Below are 13,562 nucleotides of genomic sequence, written 5' to 3'. Positions count from 1 at the left end.
ATATTTTAATTAGATCATCAAATCTCAGATATCTAAATTTTCTTACTAAAAATAAACTAGTTCTACTAATTCAACTAGTTCAACTAAGCATTTACTAAAAATAAACTACTTATATTAATTCAACTAGTTTAAATAATCTCATATACCTAAATTTTCTTACTAAAAATAAACTTGTTCTATTAATTTTCATACTAAAAATAAACTAGGTATATTAATTCAACTAGTTCAAATCTCATATATATACCTAATTAATATCTAGCTAATTCATCTAAAATTGACATTAATATTTAACATCTTTTCCATATAATTCATCTAACATTAACATTCTAACATTCTTATCTACGTAATTTATCTAACCTTAATCTAAACAACAGAAAACAGAAAATAAGTAAAAACAATATGTGTGTGTGTGTCGTCTGTGTGTGTGTATGTGTGTGTGTGTACGAGCGGGGGGCGGCGGCGGCGAGAGACGGAGATGCGACGGGGACGGCGCGACGATGAGCGGCAGGCCAAGGGCGACGGCGCAATCGAGACGGCGACGTGGTACGGGGCGGCGGCGACGGGCGGCGGGGGCGACGGCGGGCGGTGAGGGCGACGGCGGTGACGGCGACGACGGGCGGTGAGGGCGACGGCGGTGACGGCGACGACGGGCAGCGGGGGCGACGGCGGGGGCGGCGAGGGCGGCGGCGATGTCGCGCGAAGTAGTTGGAGAAGAAGTGGTGGTCGATGAAACTGAATATTTCGTAAGTGCCATATATATAGGAGGGGCCTTTAGTACCGGTTGGAGCCACCAACCGGTACTAAGGGCCAATTTTCGCCAGGCCAAGGGGCGGGAAACTGCCCCTTTAGTACCGGTTCGTGGCTCCAACCAGTACTAAAGGCCCCCCTTTAGTACCGGTTGGAGCCACGACCCGGTACTAAAGGTGTGCGCTGGCGCAGGAGCGGTGCGGGACAGTTTAGTCCCACCTCGCTAGCCGAGGGGCGCCCGCACCAGTTTAAAACCCCCGGCGCGGCTGCTGTCTCGAACTCCTCTCTATAACAGGCTTCTGGGCCTAACTTTGGCGCGCTGCCCGTTGAGCCTGTCGGCCCTTCTGGGCCTGTATTTGCAAACGCTAGGGTTGGCAGGTCCAGCGGGCAACGCCCCAACAATTTTTTATATAATTTTCTTCTATTTATTTCCGAGTAATTTTTTTGCTGTATTTATTTCTTTGTGAATTAAAAAAAATTATATAGTTTTTTTTCTTTTCTGCATTATTTATTTTCTGCTATTCATTTTGTAGTGATTTTCAATTTCACCGTCATTTAGCTCTCTAAACAAATCGGTAAATGACTGAAAAACAGCAAATGATGTCAGAACGTGTTGGAAATTGATGACGTCGCTTTGAATAATGCATACTGAACGCAAAAATAGGCTGGAGTTCAAATAAGTTTAAAAAACATTGAAGTGCCCGTGTAACAGATGAGTTCTCGTCCGAAACCCTGATACTCCGAAAGAGATTGTCCAGTTTGTACACGAGGTGCGTCCAGTTTTCGCCGTGACCCTCTCTACTCTTTTGCACATGTTATGCGGGCGAAATGATGATGCCATGCCAAGTTCCAACATTTTCAGAGTTCATTTTGTAGTGATTTTCAATTTCACCGTCATTTAGCTCCCTAAACAAATCGGTAAATGACTGAAAAACAGCAAATGATGTCAGAACGTGTTGGAAATTGATGACGTCGCTTTGAATGATGCATACTAAACGCAAAAATAGGCTGGAGTTCAAACAAGTTTAAAAAACATTGAAGTGCCCGTGTAACAGATGAGTTCTCGTCCGAAACCCTGATACTCCGAAAGAGATTGTCCAGTTTGTACACGAGGTGCGTCCAGTTTTCGCCGTGACCCTCTCTACTCTTTTGCACATGCTATGCGGGCGAAATGATGATACCATGCCAAGTTCCAACATTTTCAGAGTTCATTTTGTAGTGATTTTCAATTTCACCGTCATTTAGCTCCCTAAACAATTCGGTAAATGACTGAAAAACTGCAAATGATGTCAGAACGTGTTGGAAATTGATGACGTCGCTTTAAATGATGCATATTGAACGCAAAAATAGGCTGGAGTTCAAATAAGTTTAAAAACATTGAAGTGCCCGTGTAACAGATGAGTTCTCGTCCGAAACCCTGATACTCCGAAAGAGATTGTCCAGTTTGTACACGAGGTGCGTCCAGTTTTCGCCGTGACCCTCTCTACTCTTTTGCACATGCTATGCGGGCGAAATGATGATACCATGCCAAGTTACAACATTTTCAGAGTTCATTTTGTAGTGATTTTCAATTTCACCGTCATTTAGCTCCCTAAACAATTCGGTAAATGACTGAAAAACTGCAAATGATGTCAGAACGTGTTGGAAATTGATGACGTCACTTTAAATGATGCATACTGAACGCAAAAATAGGCTGGAGTTCAAATAAGTTTAAAAAACATTGAAGTGCCCGTGTAACAGATGAGTTCTCGTCTGAAACCCTGATACTCCGAAAGAGATTGTCCAGTTTGTACACGAGGTGCGTCCAGTTTTCGCCGTGACCCTCTCTATTATTTTGCGCATGCTAGGCGGGCGAAATGATGATACCATGCCAAGTTCCACCATTTTCGGAGTTCATTTTGTAGTGATTTTCAATTTCACCGTCATTTAGCTCTCTAAACAAATCGGTAAATGACTGAAAAACAGCAAATGATGTCAGAACGTGTTGGAAATTGATGACGTCCCTTTGAATGATGCATACTGAACGCAAAAATAGGCTGGAGTTCAAATAAGTTTAAAAAACATTGAAGTGCCCGTGGAACAGATGAGTTCTCGTCCGAAACCCTGATACTCCGAAAGAGATTGTCCAGTTTGTACACGAGGTGCGTCCAGTTTTCGCCGTGACCCTCTCTACTCTTTTGCACATGTTATGCGGGCGAAATGATGATACCATGCCAAGTTCCAACATTTTCAGAGTTCATTTTGTAGTGATTTTCAATTTCACCGTCATTTAGCTCCCTAAACAATTCGGTAAATGACTGAAAAACTGCAAATGATGTCAGAACGTGTTGGAAATAGATGACGTCGCTTTGAATGATGCATACTGAACGCAAAAATAGGCTGGAGTTCAAATAAGTTTAAAAAACATTGAAGTGCCCGTGTAACAGATGAGTTCTCGTCCGAAACCCTGATACTCCGAAAGAGATTGTCCAGTTTGTACACGAGGTGCGTCCAGTTTTCGCCGTGACCCTCTCTACTCTTTTGCACATGCTATGCGGGCGAAATGATGATACCATGCCAAGTTCCAACATTTTCAGAGTTCATTTTGTAGTGATTTTCAATTTCACCGTCATTTAGCTCCCTAAACAATTCGGTAAATGACTGAAAAACTGCAAATGATGTCAGAACGTGTTGGAAATTGATGACGTCGCTTTAAATGATGCATATTGAACGCAAAAATAGGCTGGAGTTCAAATAAGTTTAAAAAACATTGAAGTGCCCGTGTAACAGATGAGTTCTCGTCTGAAACCCTGATACTCCGAAAAAGATTGTCCAGTTTGTACACGAGGTGCGTCCAGTTTTCGCCGTGACCCTCTCTATTATTTTGCACATGCTAGGCGGGCGAAATGATGATACCCTGCCAAGTTCCACCATTTTCGGAGCTCATTTTGTAGTGATTTTCAATTTCACCGTCATTTAGCTCTCTAAACAAATCGGTAAATGACTGAAAAACAACAAATGATGTCAGAACGTGTTGGAAATTGATGACGTCGCTTTGAATGATGCATACTGAACGCAAAAATAGGCTGGAGTTCAAATAAGTTTAAAAAACATTGAAGTGCCCGTGTAACAGATGAGTTCTCGTCCGAAACCCTGATACTCCGAAAGAGATTGTCCAGTTTGTACACGAGGTGCGTCCAGTTTTCACCGTGACCCTCTCTACTCTTTTGCACATGCTATGCGGGCGAAATGATGATACCATGCCAAGTTCCACCATTTTCAGAGTTCATTTTGTAGTGATTTTCAATTTCACCGTCATTTAGCTCTTTAAACAAATCGGTAAATGACTGAAAAACAGCAAATGATGTCAGAACGTGTTGGAAATTGATGACGTCGCTTTGAATGATGCATACTGAACGCAAAAATAGGCTGGAGTTCAAATAAGTTTAAAAAACATTGAAGTGCCCGTGTAACAGATGAGTTCTCGTCCGAAACCCTGATACTCCGAAAGAGATTGTCCAGTTTGTACACGAGGTGCGTCCAGTTTTCGCCGTGACCCTCTCTACTCTTTTGCACATGCTATGCGGGCGAAATGATGATACCATGCCAAGTTCCAACATTTTCAGAGTTCATTTTGTAGTGATTTTCAATTTCACCGTCATTTAGCTCCCTAAACAAATCGGTAAATGACTGAAAAACTGCAAATGATGTCAGAACGTGTTGGAAATTGATGACGTCGCTTTGAATGATGCATACTGAACGCAAAAATAGGCTGGAGTTCAAATAAGTTTAAAAAACATTGAAGTGCCCGTGTAACAGATGAGTTCTCGTCCGAAACCCTGATACTCCGAAAGAGATTGTCCAGTTTGTACACGAGGTGCGTCCAGTTTTCGCCGTGACCCTCTCTACTCTTTTGCACATGCTATGCGGGCGAAATGATGATACCATGCCAAGTTCCAACATTTTCAGAGTTCATTTTGTAGTGATTTTCAATTTCACCGTCATTTAGCTCCCTAAACAAATCGGTAAATGACTGAAAAACAGCAAATGATGTCAGAACGTGTTGGAAATTGATGACGTCGCTTTGAATGATGCATACTGAACGCAAAAATAGGCTGGAGTTCAAATAAGTTTAAAAAACATTGAAGTGCCCGTGTAACAGATGAGTTCTCGTCCGAAACCCTGATACTCCGAAAGAGATTGTCCAGTTTGTACACGAGGTGCGTCCAGTTTTCGCCGTGACCCTCTCTACTCTTTTGCACATGCTATGCGGGCGAAATGATGATACCATGCCAAGTTCCAACATTTTCAGAGTTCATTTTGTAGTGATTTTCAATTTCACCGTCATTTAGCTCTCTAAACAAATCGGTAAATGACTAAAAACAGCAAATGATGTCAGAACGTGTTGGAAATTGATGACGTCGCTTTGAATGATGCATACTGAACGCAAAAATAGGCTGGAGTTCAAATAAGTTTAAAAAACATTGAAGTGCCCGTGTAACAGATGAGTTCTCGTCCGAAACCCTGATACTCCGAAAGAGATTGTCCAGTTTGTACACGAGGTGCGTCCAGTTTTCGCCGTGACCCTCTCTACTCTTTTGCACATGCTATGCGGGCGAAATGATGATACCATGCCAAGTTCCAACATTTTCAGAGTTCATTTTGTAGTGATTTTCAATTTCACCGTCATTTAGCTCTCTAAACAAATCGGTAAATGACTGAAAAACAGCAAATGATGTCAGAACGTGTTGGAAATTGATGACGTCGCTTTGAATGATGCATACTGAATGCAAAAATAGGCTGGAGTTCAAATAAGTTTAAAAAACATTGAAGTGCCCGTGTAACAGATGAGTTCTCGTCCGAAACCCTGATACTCCGAAAGAGATTGTCCAGTTTGTACACGAGGTGCGTCCAGTTTTCACCGTGACCCTCTCTACTCTTTTGCACATGCTATGCGGGCGAAATGATGATACCATGCCAAGTTCCAACATTTTCAGAGTTCATTTTGTAGTGATTTTCAATTTCACCGTCATTTAGCTCCCTAAACAAATCGGTAAATGACTGAAAAACAGCAAATGATGTCAGAATGTGTTGGAAATTGATGACGTCTCTTTGAATGATGCATACTGAACGCAAAAATAGGCTAGAGTTCAAATAAGTTTAAAAAACATTGAAGTGCCCGTGTAACAGATGAGTTCTCGTCCGAAACCCTGATACTCCGAAAGAGATTGTCCAGTTTGTACACGAGGTGCGTCCAGTTTTCGCCGTGACCCTCTCTACTCTTTTGCACATGCTATGCGGGCGAAATGATGATACCATGCCAAGTTCCAACATTTTCAGAGTTCATTTTGTAGTGATTTTCAATTTCACCGTCATTTAGCTCTCTAAACAAATCAGTAAATGACTGAAAAACAGCAAATGATGTGAGAACGTGTTGGAAATTGATGACGTCGCTTTGAATGATGCATACTGAATGCAAAAATAGGCTGGAGTTCAAATGACTGAAAACAGCAAATGATGTCAAAACGTGTTGGAAATTGATGACGTCGTTTTGAATGGTGTGTAAGGAACGCAAAAAAGTCTGGAGTTGTAATAAGTTTAAAAAAATGAAGTGCCCATGTAACAGATGAGTTCTCTTCAGAAACCCTGATACTTCGAAAGAGATTGTCCAGTTTGTACACGAAGTGCGTCCAGTTTTTGCCGTAACACAAGAAGTCCGGAGTTGTAATAAGTTATTAAAGATAAAAAAGAGGCACAATGCTCGTTAATTAGCTTCAAGCCTTTCGGAATAGTGCAAACTGCACTGCACATAGCTCCGTGCAGTCTACACTATTCCTCAAGGCTTAAAGCTAAGCAACGTGCAGATTAGCATTGCGCCTCTCCTTCATCGTCTCTGCACTCAGGGCTTATAAACCGCTCCTAGTGCCTCTCTCTTCGCGAGGTGGGACTAAAAAACAGCTTACTAAGAAACTATAGTACCGGTTCATGGCACGAACCGGTACTAAAGGTGCCCGTGGGGCCGCAACCTGACCACAGCCTGACGCAGCATCATTAGTACCGGTTCGTGACACGAACTGGTACAAAAGGTTGCTCATGAACCGGTACTAATGATCTCCGCCCGCCTAGCCGTTGGAACCGGCACTAATGGACACATTAGTGCCGGCTCAAAATCAAACCGGCACTAATGTGCTTCACATTTGACCCTTTTTCTACTAGTGTTGGTATATTGCAGCATATTAATCCCCTTAGTAACATTGTACCCCAGCACTCCTTCAACTATGTCATTCTCTCTAACATTGTTCATAATAACAGCAAGAGCGTCAGGTACCAAATCAAATAATAAGGGGGACATAGCATCTCCTTGTCTAAGCCCTTTAAAGGTTTTAAAGTAAGGATCAATCTTATCATTTACTTTGACCCCTACTTGTCCACCTCTCATGGTCATCATCACCCAGTCACACCATTTGTCAGGGAATTCCTTGAGTTTTAACATTTTAATTACAAAAGCCCACTTAATTTATAATAAGCCTTCTCAAAGTCTACTTTAAAAATCAGAGCACTTTGTTTCTTTAACATGAATAGAATTTAAGGCTTCATGTAAAATCACCACTACCTCCATGATATATCTCCCCTTCACAAAAGCTGATTGGGTGAGAGAAATCACTGGAGACACACACCTGCTTAATTTGTTCATAAGCACCTTAGTTATAATTTTACCACTAAAAGTCCACAAACAAATGGGCCTGAATTTCTGTATTTGTTTAGCATCAGCGGTTTTAGGAACCAGAGTAATAATCCCATAGTTTAATCTAGAAATATGCAAGGTTTCTTCGGCAAATCATCAATCAAAGACTTCAGGTCCCATTTGACCAAATCCCATAAATCTTGATAAAAATCGGCAGGGAAACCATCTGGGCCTAGTCTCTTGTTTCTTTTCATTCCAAACACCACTTCCTTAATTTCTTGCTGGGAAAATGGCTGAATAAGTTTTTCAACATCCTCTTTAGTAATTTTAGTAACATTCTACTTAGTCAAAGAAATACTGGTCACATCAGGAGGACCAAAGAGATGTTTATAAAAATCAGTAATGTAGCTCATTAAATGCTCCTCTTCCTCTATAATCCCTTCTTCTTGTTCTAAAGAGGTAATCCTGTTTTTTCTTCTTCTTCCATCAGTTTAGCCTGATAGTATCTAGTGTTTCCAGCCCCATCAATAATTTCTTTATCTTTATATCTCTGGAGCCATTTAAATTCTTCTTGTTTCAGGAGCATATTCAATTGTTCACTAAGCTCTTTTACTCTTGTCTATCACAAGCAGTGAGCCCTTGTCTTTCTGCCATCTTATCAATCCCATCAAGTTTTCCAATAATCTCAATCTTGATTTTCCTATACCAAGCATCTACATTTTTGTTCCACCCTTTAGTCTTCTTCCTCAAAATCCTAAACCTAAGTTGCCATCTCTCCAAATTCTCCCCTCTGCATGGTGCATTCTCTCTAGCATTGAAGCGGCGCACCCGCCGAGAGCGTCACTCATTGCACGCGCCTCCGCGTCGCATTGAAATGCCATCTGTCCGCCCGCCTACCTCAATTAAACCTGCGCGTCTGCTGCGGAACCAACTCCGACATCCCGAGTGCCACACGTCTATCTGCATGTTGGCCAACATTAAAACACCCCGCGTCTTGGCGCTTGGCATTTGCCCTCTATTTAAATGTGGACAGGCGCCGTGCAACAACCGCACCACACCTCCGCTCTCCATCTTCCCTTTGCAGCACACACGCCATGGCCTCAAGCTCCTAAGCCCTATGGACGGCCTCTCCAGCAAGCAGAAGAAGGAATTCTGCGACATTGCAGCCATCTGGGTGGACCGGGAGCCAGCCGAGTAGAGGCTGGCTTGTCGACAAGCTCTACTTAGCCAACACCACCACCATTGCCGGTCCAGGGTGCCATCAGCATGGGACGTCCTCACCCATCTAGGTTGTCCTACGCCACCGCGCGCCAAATCTACCACAAGCGATGACGACATCGTGTCCGACATGCGAAGAAAGAAGCCATGTTCGCGGATATTGGCGTGACGATGAAGGAATTTGACTGGGGCACCGATAACGATGTTGCCAACTTTGCGTCGGCCGCGCCCCGCCACCCAACAACGAAGCTGATACGTCCGCAACCGTGCCGATAGAGAGGAAACGTAGACCATGGGAGGCCACTGCCGCCACCATCTTGCCGGGTTACACAACCTTTGACTTGCGCGCTTTGCGGGGGCGTAGGCTAGCTCGACCGTCTTCCCCCGCCCAAAAAACCAGCCGCAGATCCGGTCTTCGCAGGCGGAGGCTATTCTTCCCTCTTGCTGAAGCATTTAGCTCGGAGGCTCACAGTGGTGCGGTGAGCTTGCTGCTGACATGGGGAAGACATGTCGTGGAAAACGGGCCCCGCCGCGGCCGGCGATAGACTAGATTAGAATAGTCTAGCCTATTCCAATATAGTTTAGTTGAAATACGTTCGAAATGTAAATACCCTCGTCCGGTCTAAATGAAAATCATCCAGTTTACATGAATTTCATCTAGTTTGTTGAAATCCTCTTTGAAATGTATGCGGACAGAGTTGGATGGCCGGCTCTTGCATCAGTGTCTGCGGACTGATCCTCACCGGTCGGTCGGATATGGTGTCAGGTTTGGGTCAGCGTTGGAGATGCCTTTAGCCTGATGGAACGGCCCCTTCTCCATATTCGGGTGGTTGCGCATGGTGGGTTAAATTGAATATATTTGTGACGCCAAAGATATTGAATTAAAAAATCGCTTGGATAATTTCAGGCGGAAAAATTCAACATTTCCAGATTTTTTGGAAACTGGCCCTTCCCAAAAAAAAAAAACCGGTATCGCGAAAAATACTACCTTGACAGCTGCTGGTAGAGGCGGAGGGATCAATGTGAGGTCGGCCATGCATGAAAACGCGATTCTCCCGTTTACGACGTGCTATTTGGAGATAACTACGTGCAAACAGTTTGTCGGTTGGTACGCGTCAAATACACTATAGCTCATGCAAAAAAAAAAAAATACACTATAGCCCGACAGTAGAAGGTTACTGTTTAGCGAAGCCTACTTACTCGTGACCTCTCCAGCTTCGGTGTGCGTACGTTGCTGATAACGATCATGGCCGATGCCGCTCGCGCCGTTCACCCGCCATGCCACGTCGTGGCACTGCCGTACCCCGGCCGTGGCCACGTCAACGCGATGCTGAGCCTGTGCCGCCTGCTGGCCGCACGCGGCGTCGCCACCACGGTCATCCTCACCGAGGAGTGGGTTGGCTTGGTTGGCGCAGCAGAGCCACCCCTGCCGGAGCTCGTCAACTTGACCGCCATCCCCAACGTCATCCCCTCGGAGCACGGCCGCGCCGCCGATTTACCTGGCTTCGCGGACGCCGTTAACACCAGGATGGAGGCCCCCGTGGAGCGGCTTCTCGAGGAGATGCTGCCAACACCGGATATGGCGGTAGTCGTGGTCGTGGCCGACTTCTTGTTGCGGTGGGCGGTGCCCATGGCGTTGAGAAGGGGCGTGAAGGCCTGCACGTTCTGCCCCTTCTCCGCCACCAACTTCGCGGCCCTGTACCACTTCGAGCGCCTCATGGCGGGCAGCAGCTTGGCCGTCGACGGTGAGAGCGCCAACTCACAACCTTTCCCCTATTATTACTAGTGAAGTGATGATCAATTTCGTGTTGCTCAATTATACTGCAGATCCGATGTGGGATCAGCCTATCCCTGGTCATACTTGCTTAACAATGCGTGAGTTTCAGCCGATCTTGTGTGGCGAGGCAAGTCGAGGGCGATTCATGGCGGGAGTTCGTAGTGCCCGGGCAGGTCAGTGCGTGCTCTTCTCCTCATTTTACGAGCTCGAAGCCGGCGTCATGGACTCGCTCGTCTCAGAGGAGCCTTCGTCGCCCCGTATGTACTCAATTGGCCCCTGCATCCCTTACACGACACTTGAAGAAGCACCGCGAGGCGAGCACTCCTACTGGGCTTGGCTGGACACGCAGCCTGCAGGCTCCGTGCTGTACGTGTCGCTGGGCAGCTTCCACTCGCTGCCACCCTCCCAGCTCGCCGAGCTCGACATGGGGCTCGTCACGAGCCGCGTCAAGTTCCTGTGGGCTCTCCACGACCAAGCGCAGTCGCAGGTGCGGCCGCTGCTGGGCGGCAACGGCGACGGGGTGCTCGTGTCGTGGTGCGACCAGCTCAAGGTGCCGTGCCATCCTTCCGTTGGGGGTTTCCTGACACACTGCGGCATGAACTCCGTGCTGGAGGCGGTGTTTGCCGGTGTTCCGATGCTTACTCTTCCCATATATAGGTATGGACCAGCCTACCATCAGCCGCCTGATCGTCGACGTGTGGAAGATTGGGTACAGCCTTAAAGAGAAGATGCAACCTGACGGCATCATCACGAGGGAGGCGATTGCCCGGGCCGTGGAGACGCTGATGAGCTCCTCTGATCTGCCAGAGAGCAACGGGGTGAGGAGCAGAGCGCTTCTGTGGAGGGACGCTTCTCGTAGAGCCATCCAAGACGGTGGATCTTCGTCCACTGACCTGAACTCTTTCTTAAGCTGTATATGATTTAACCAAGACTTTTTTTCATCCATCCCTCTCTGAATCCAGAACTCTTGCCTCTGATCGTACTCGAGTCTTTTTTTTCGTCCTATGTATATTTTTCAATACAATTGTTGTTCACATAAACGTAATGAAGCTACCTGCCGGTGAAAGCTGAAGAACCGTGGGATTCTGTGGTGGTGTCATCGGACAGCGTTGCGCCGACGCTGTATGCCGCGAGGTGCGCGAACGGGTTGCCCGGCGAGGCGATCTGCTCCTCCCCCTCCAGCATCCGCACCACGTTGCCCATGGATGGCCTGTCCTCCGGCCGGTACTGCACGCACCACAGAGCCACCTTGCACATCCTCGCCGCCTTCTCCGTGGCGTCCAGCTCCCCCGCGGCCATCGCGCGCGCCAGCACGGCGTCCATCTCGCCGGCCTCGAACCGGTGCCACACCCACCGCGGGTACCACTCCTGGCTCTCAGCGCGGCTGTGCAGCCCGAGCTCCAGGTTCCGCCGCCGCCCCAGCATCTCGAACAGCAGCATCCCGTAGCTGTACACGTCGCACTTGTGCGTCACCGGCAGCGGCATCCACAGCTCCGGCGCTGCGTACCCGGGCGTGCCCCGCGCGCCCGTGATGGTCAGGTGGGTGTCCTCCCTGTCGCACAGCTTGGCGAGCCCGAAGTCGGACACCTTGGGCGCCATGTCGGCCCCGAGCAGCACGTTCTCCGGCTTGATGTCGTAGTGGATGATCCGGTGCTGGCACTCCTCGTGCAGGTACCGCACCGCCTTGGCCGTCCCGACGGCGATGTCGTGGAGCTTCTCGAACCCGATGGCACGGGCCTCCGGCACCGGCGACCCGAACAGGTGCCGGTCCAGCGAGCCGTTCTCCATGTACTCATACACGAGCGCCTTCACGGCCGCGTCGAAGCAGAAGCCGTAGAGGCGGACGAGGTTGATGTGGTAGGTCCTCCCGATGGTGCCCACCTCCGCCATGAACTGCTCCTCCGCGCGCCTCCCGAGCGTGCTGTTGAGCACCTTCACGGCCACGGGCGTGCCGTTGGGGAACCGGGCCCTGTACACCACGCCGAAGCCGCCGGAGCCGACCTTGTGAGCGAACCCCTGGGTGAAGCCCCGCAGCTGCTGCGAGCTGAACCGAACGGGCCGCTCGTTCTGGACGCCCTCGATGAAGAAGCTCATGTTGCCCATCTCAACGTGGCCCTCGTCGACGACCCTCGGCGTGTGCCCTCCGTCACGGTAGGCGATGGATGGGTGCCGGCGATCACCCCTGCCATCCTGCTGCATCTGCAAATACCTTTCCATGCTGTACTTGGCTCTGGCGCATTGGTATATCGCAACTATAGCCACCACTGTTATTATGCCAGCCGTGATCACTGCAACTGCAAAATGTTAACCAAAACTTTCAGGGTTCGGCAGCGATTTGGGAATCAAAAGTTCGAGCACATATACATGCATATGATCATACTTACTGATTGCTAAGGCTAGAGTGGCACCACTGCTGAGCGCCATGTTTGATCACTCGGCCAGGGTAGAGTAATTAACTTCAATGCAAGACAGGAAAGAATGATGGTTGGAGCTGATCAAATTCCAAACTGCTCTCCCCTTACATATACCGTTCCTGTTCCATTGGGCATTTTTATTGGTCTCCCATTGTCAACCGCATGGATGATCTGACACGTACGTCTTGAAAGTGTGGAGCCAGTACCCAATAGTAGGTCCTGCGGGGATTAAACAACCGTCTATGCCCATTTCGTTCTACATGGTTTGGTCAAAGAATTTGGATCAATTTAGGTGGTGAGAACGACGATTACTAACCCGTTGGCTACCTCTTGTATGATAAGGGCGAGTATATTAGTTTTAATTTTTTAGCGAGGGTGTCAGCTAACACCTCCCCCGTATTCCTCTTCTCCGGTTCTCCCGACTCGAAAACACACAGCTTTTTGGTATCCGCTATCCATTACTACTATTTCTATTCCATAATGTAGTGTGTCCGTGCTTTTCGAGATCTAAATTTGATCATTAGTTTAACCAACGAGATCAACTACAGCGGGATCAAAAATTATACCACTGAATTCATATCGAAAATACGAATTCAGTGGTATAATTTATGGTCAAACTTAGATCTTAGGAAGCACGGGCCGGCGCACTACATTGTTGAGTGGAGGGAGTTTAACTTGGGAAGAAAATTCTAACTCAACTTTAGCTTGATAGAGGGATGAAATTTTGGTGGGACGAGAAGTT

At 47.2% G+C, this 13,562-nt stretch overlaps 1 protein-coding gene and 1 pseudogene across 1 annotated transcript; one reads left to right on the top strand and one right to left on the bottom strand.

Moving 5' to 3' along the window:
* The first annotated feature begins 9,875 nt into the window (after positions 1-9,875).
* On the top strand, positions 9,876-11,403 carry LOC123050305 (UDP-glycosyltransferase 87A2-like; annotated as a pseudogene).
* Positions 11,404-11,456: 53 nt separating this feature from the next.
* Positions 11,457-12,830, bottom strand: LOC123054867 (G-type lectin S-receptor-like serine/threonine-protein kinase At1g34300). The gene is made up of 3 exons (XM_044478736.1): positions 12,791-12,830; positions 12,288-12,700; positions 11,457-12,212 (listed from the first exon to the last, which is right to left on the bottom strand). The coding sequence occupies exons 1-3, from the start codon at positions 12,828-12,830 to the stop codon at positions 11,457-11,459; spliced, it is 1,209 nt and encodes a 402-aa protein (XP_044334671.1).
* Between the last annotated feature and the right edge of the window lie 732 nt (positions 12,831-13,562).

This window comes from Triticum aestivum, chromosome 2D (assembly GCF_018294505.1).
Source record: "Triticum aestivum cultivar Chinese Spring chromosome 2D, IWGSC CS RefSeq v2.1, whole genome shotgun sequence".
Lineage (NCBI taxonomy): Eukaryota > Viridiplantae > Streptophyta > Magnoliopsida > Poales > Poaceae > Triticum > Triticum aestivum.
Note: the sequence above shows the minus strand (reverse complement) of the source record. Positions and strands in the feature narration are given on the sequence as shown.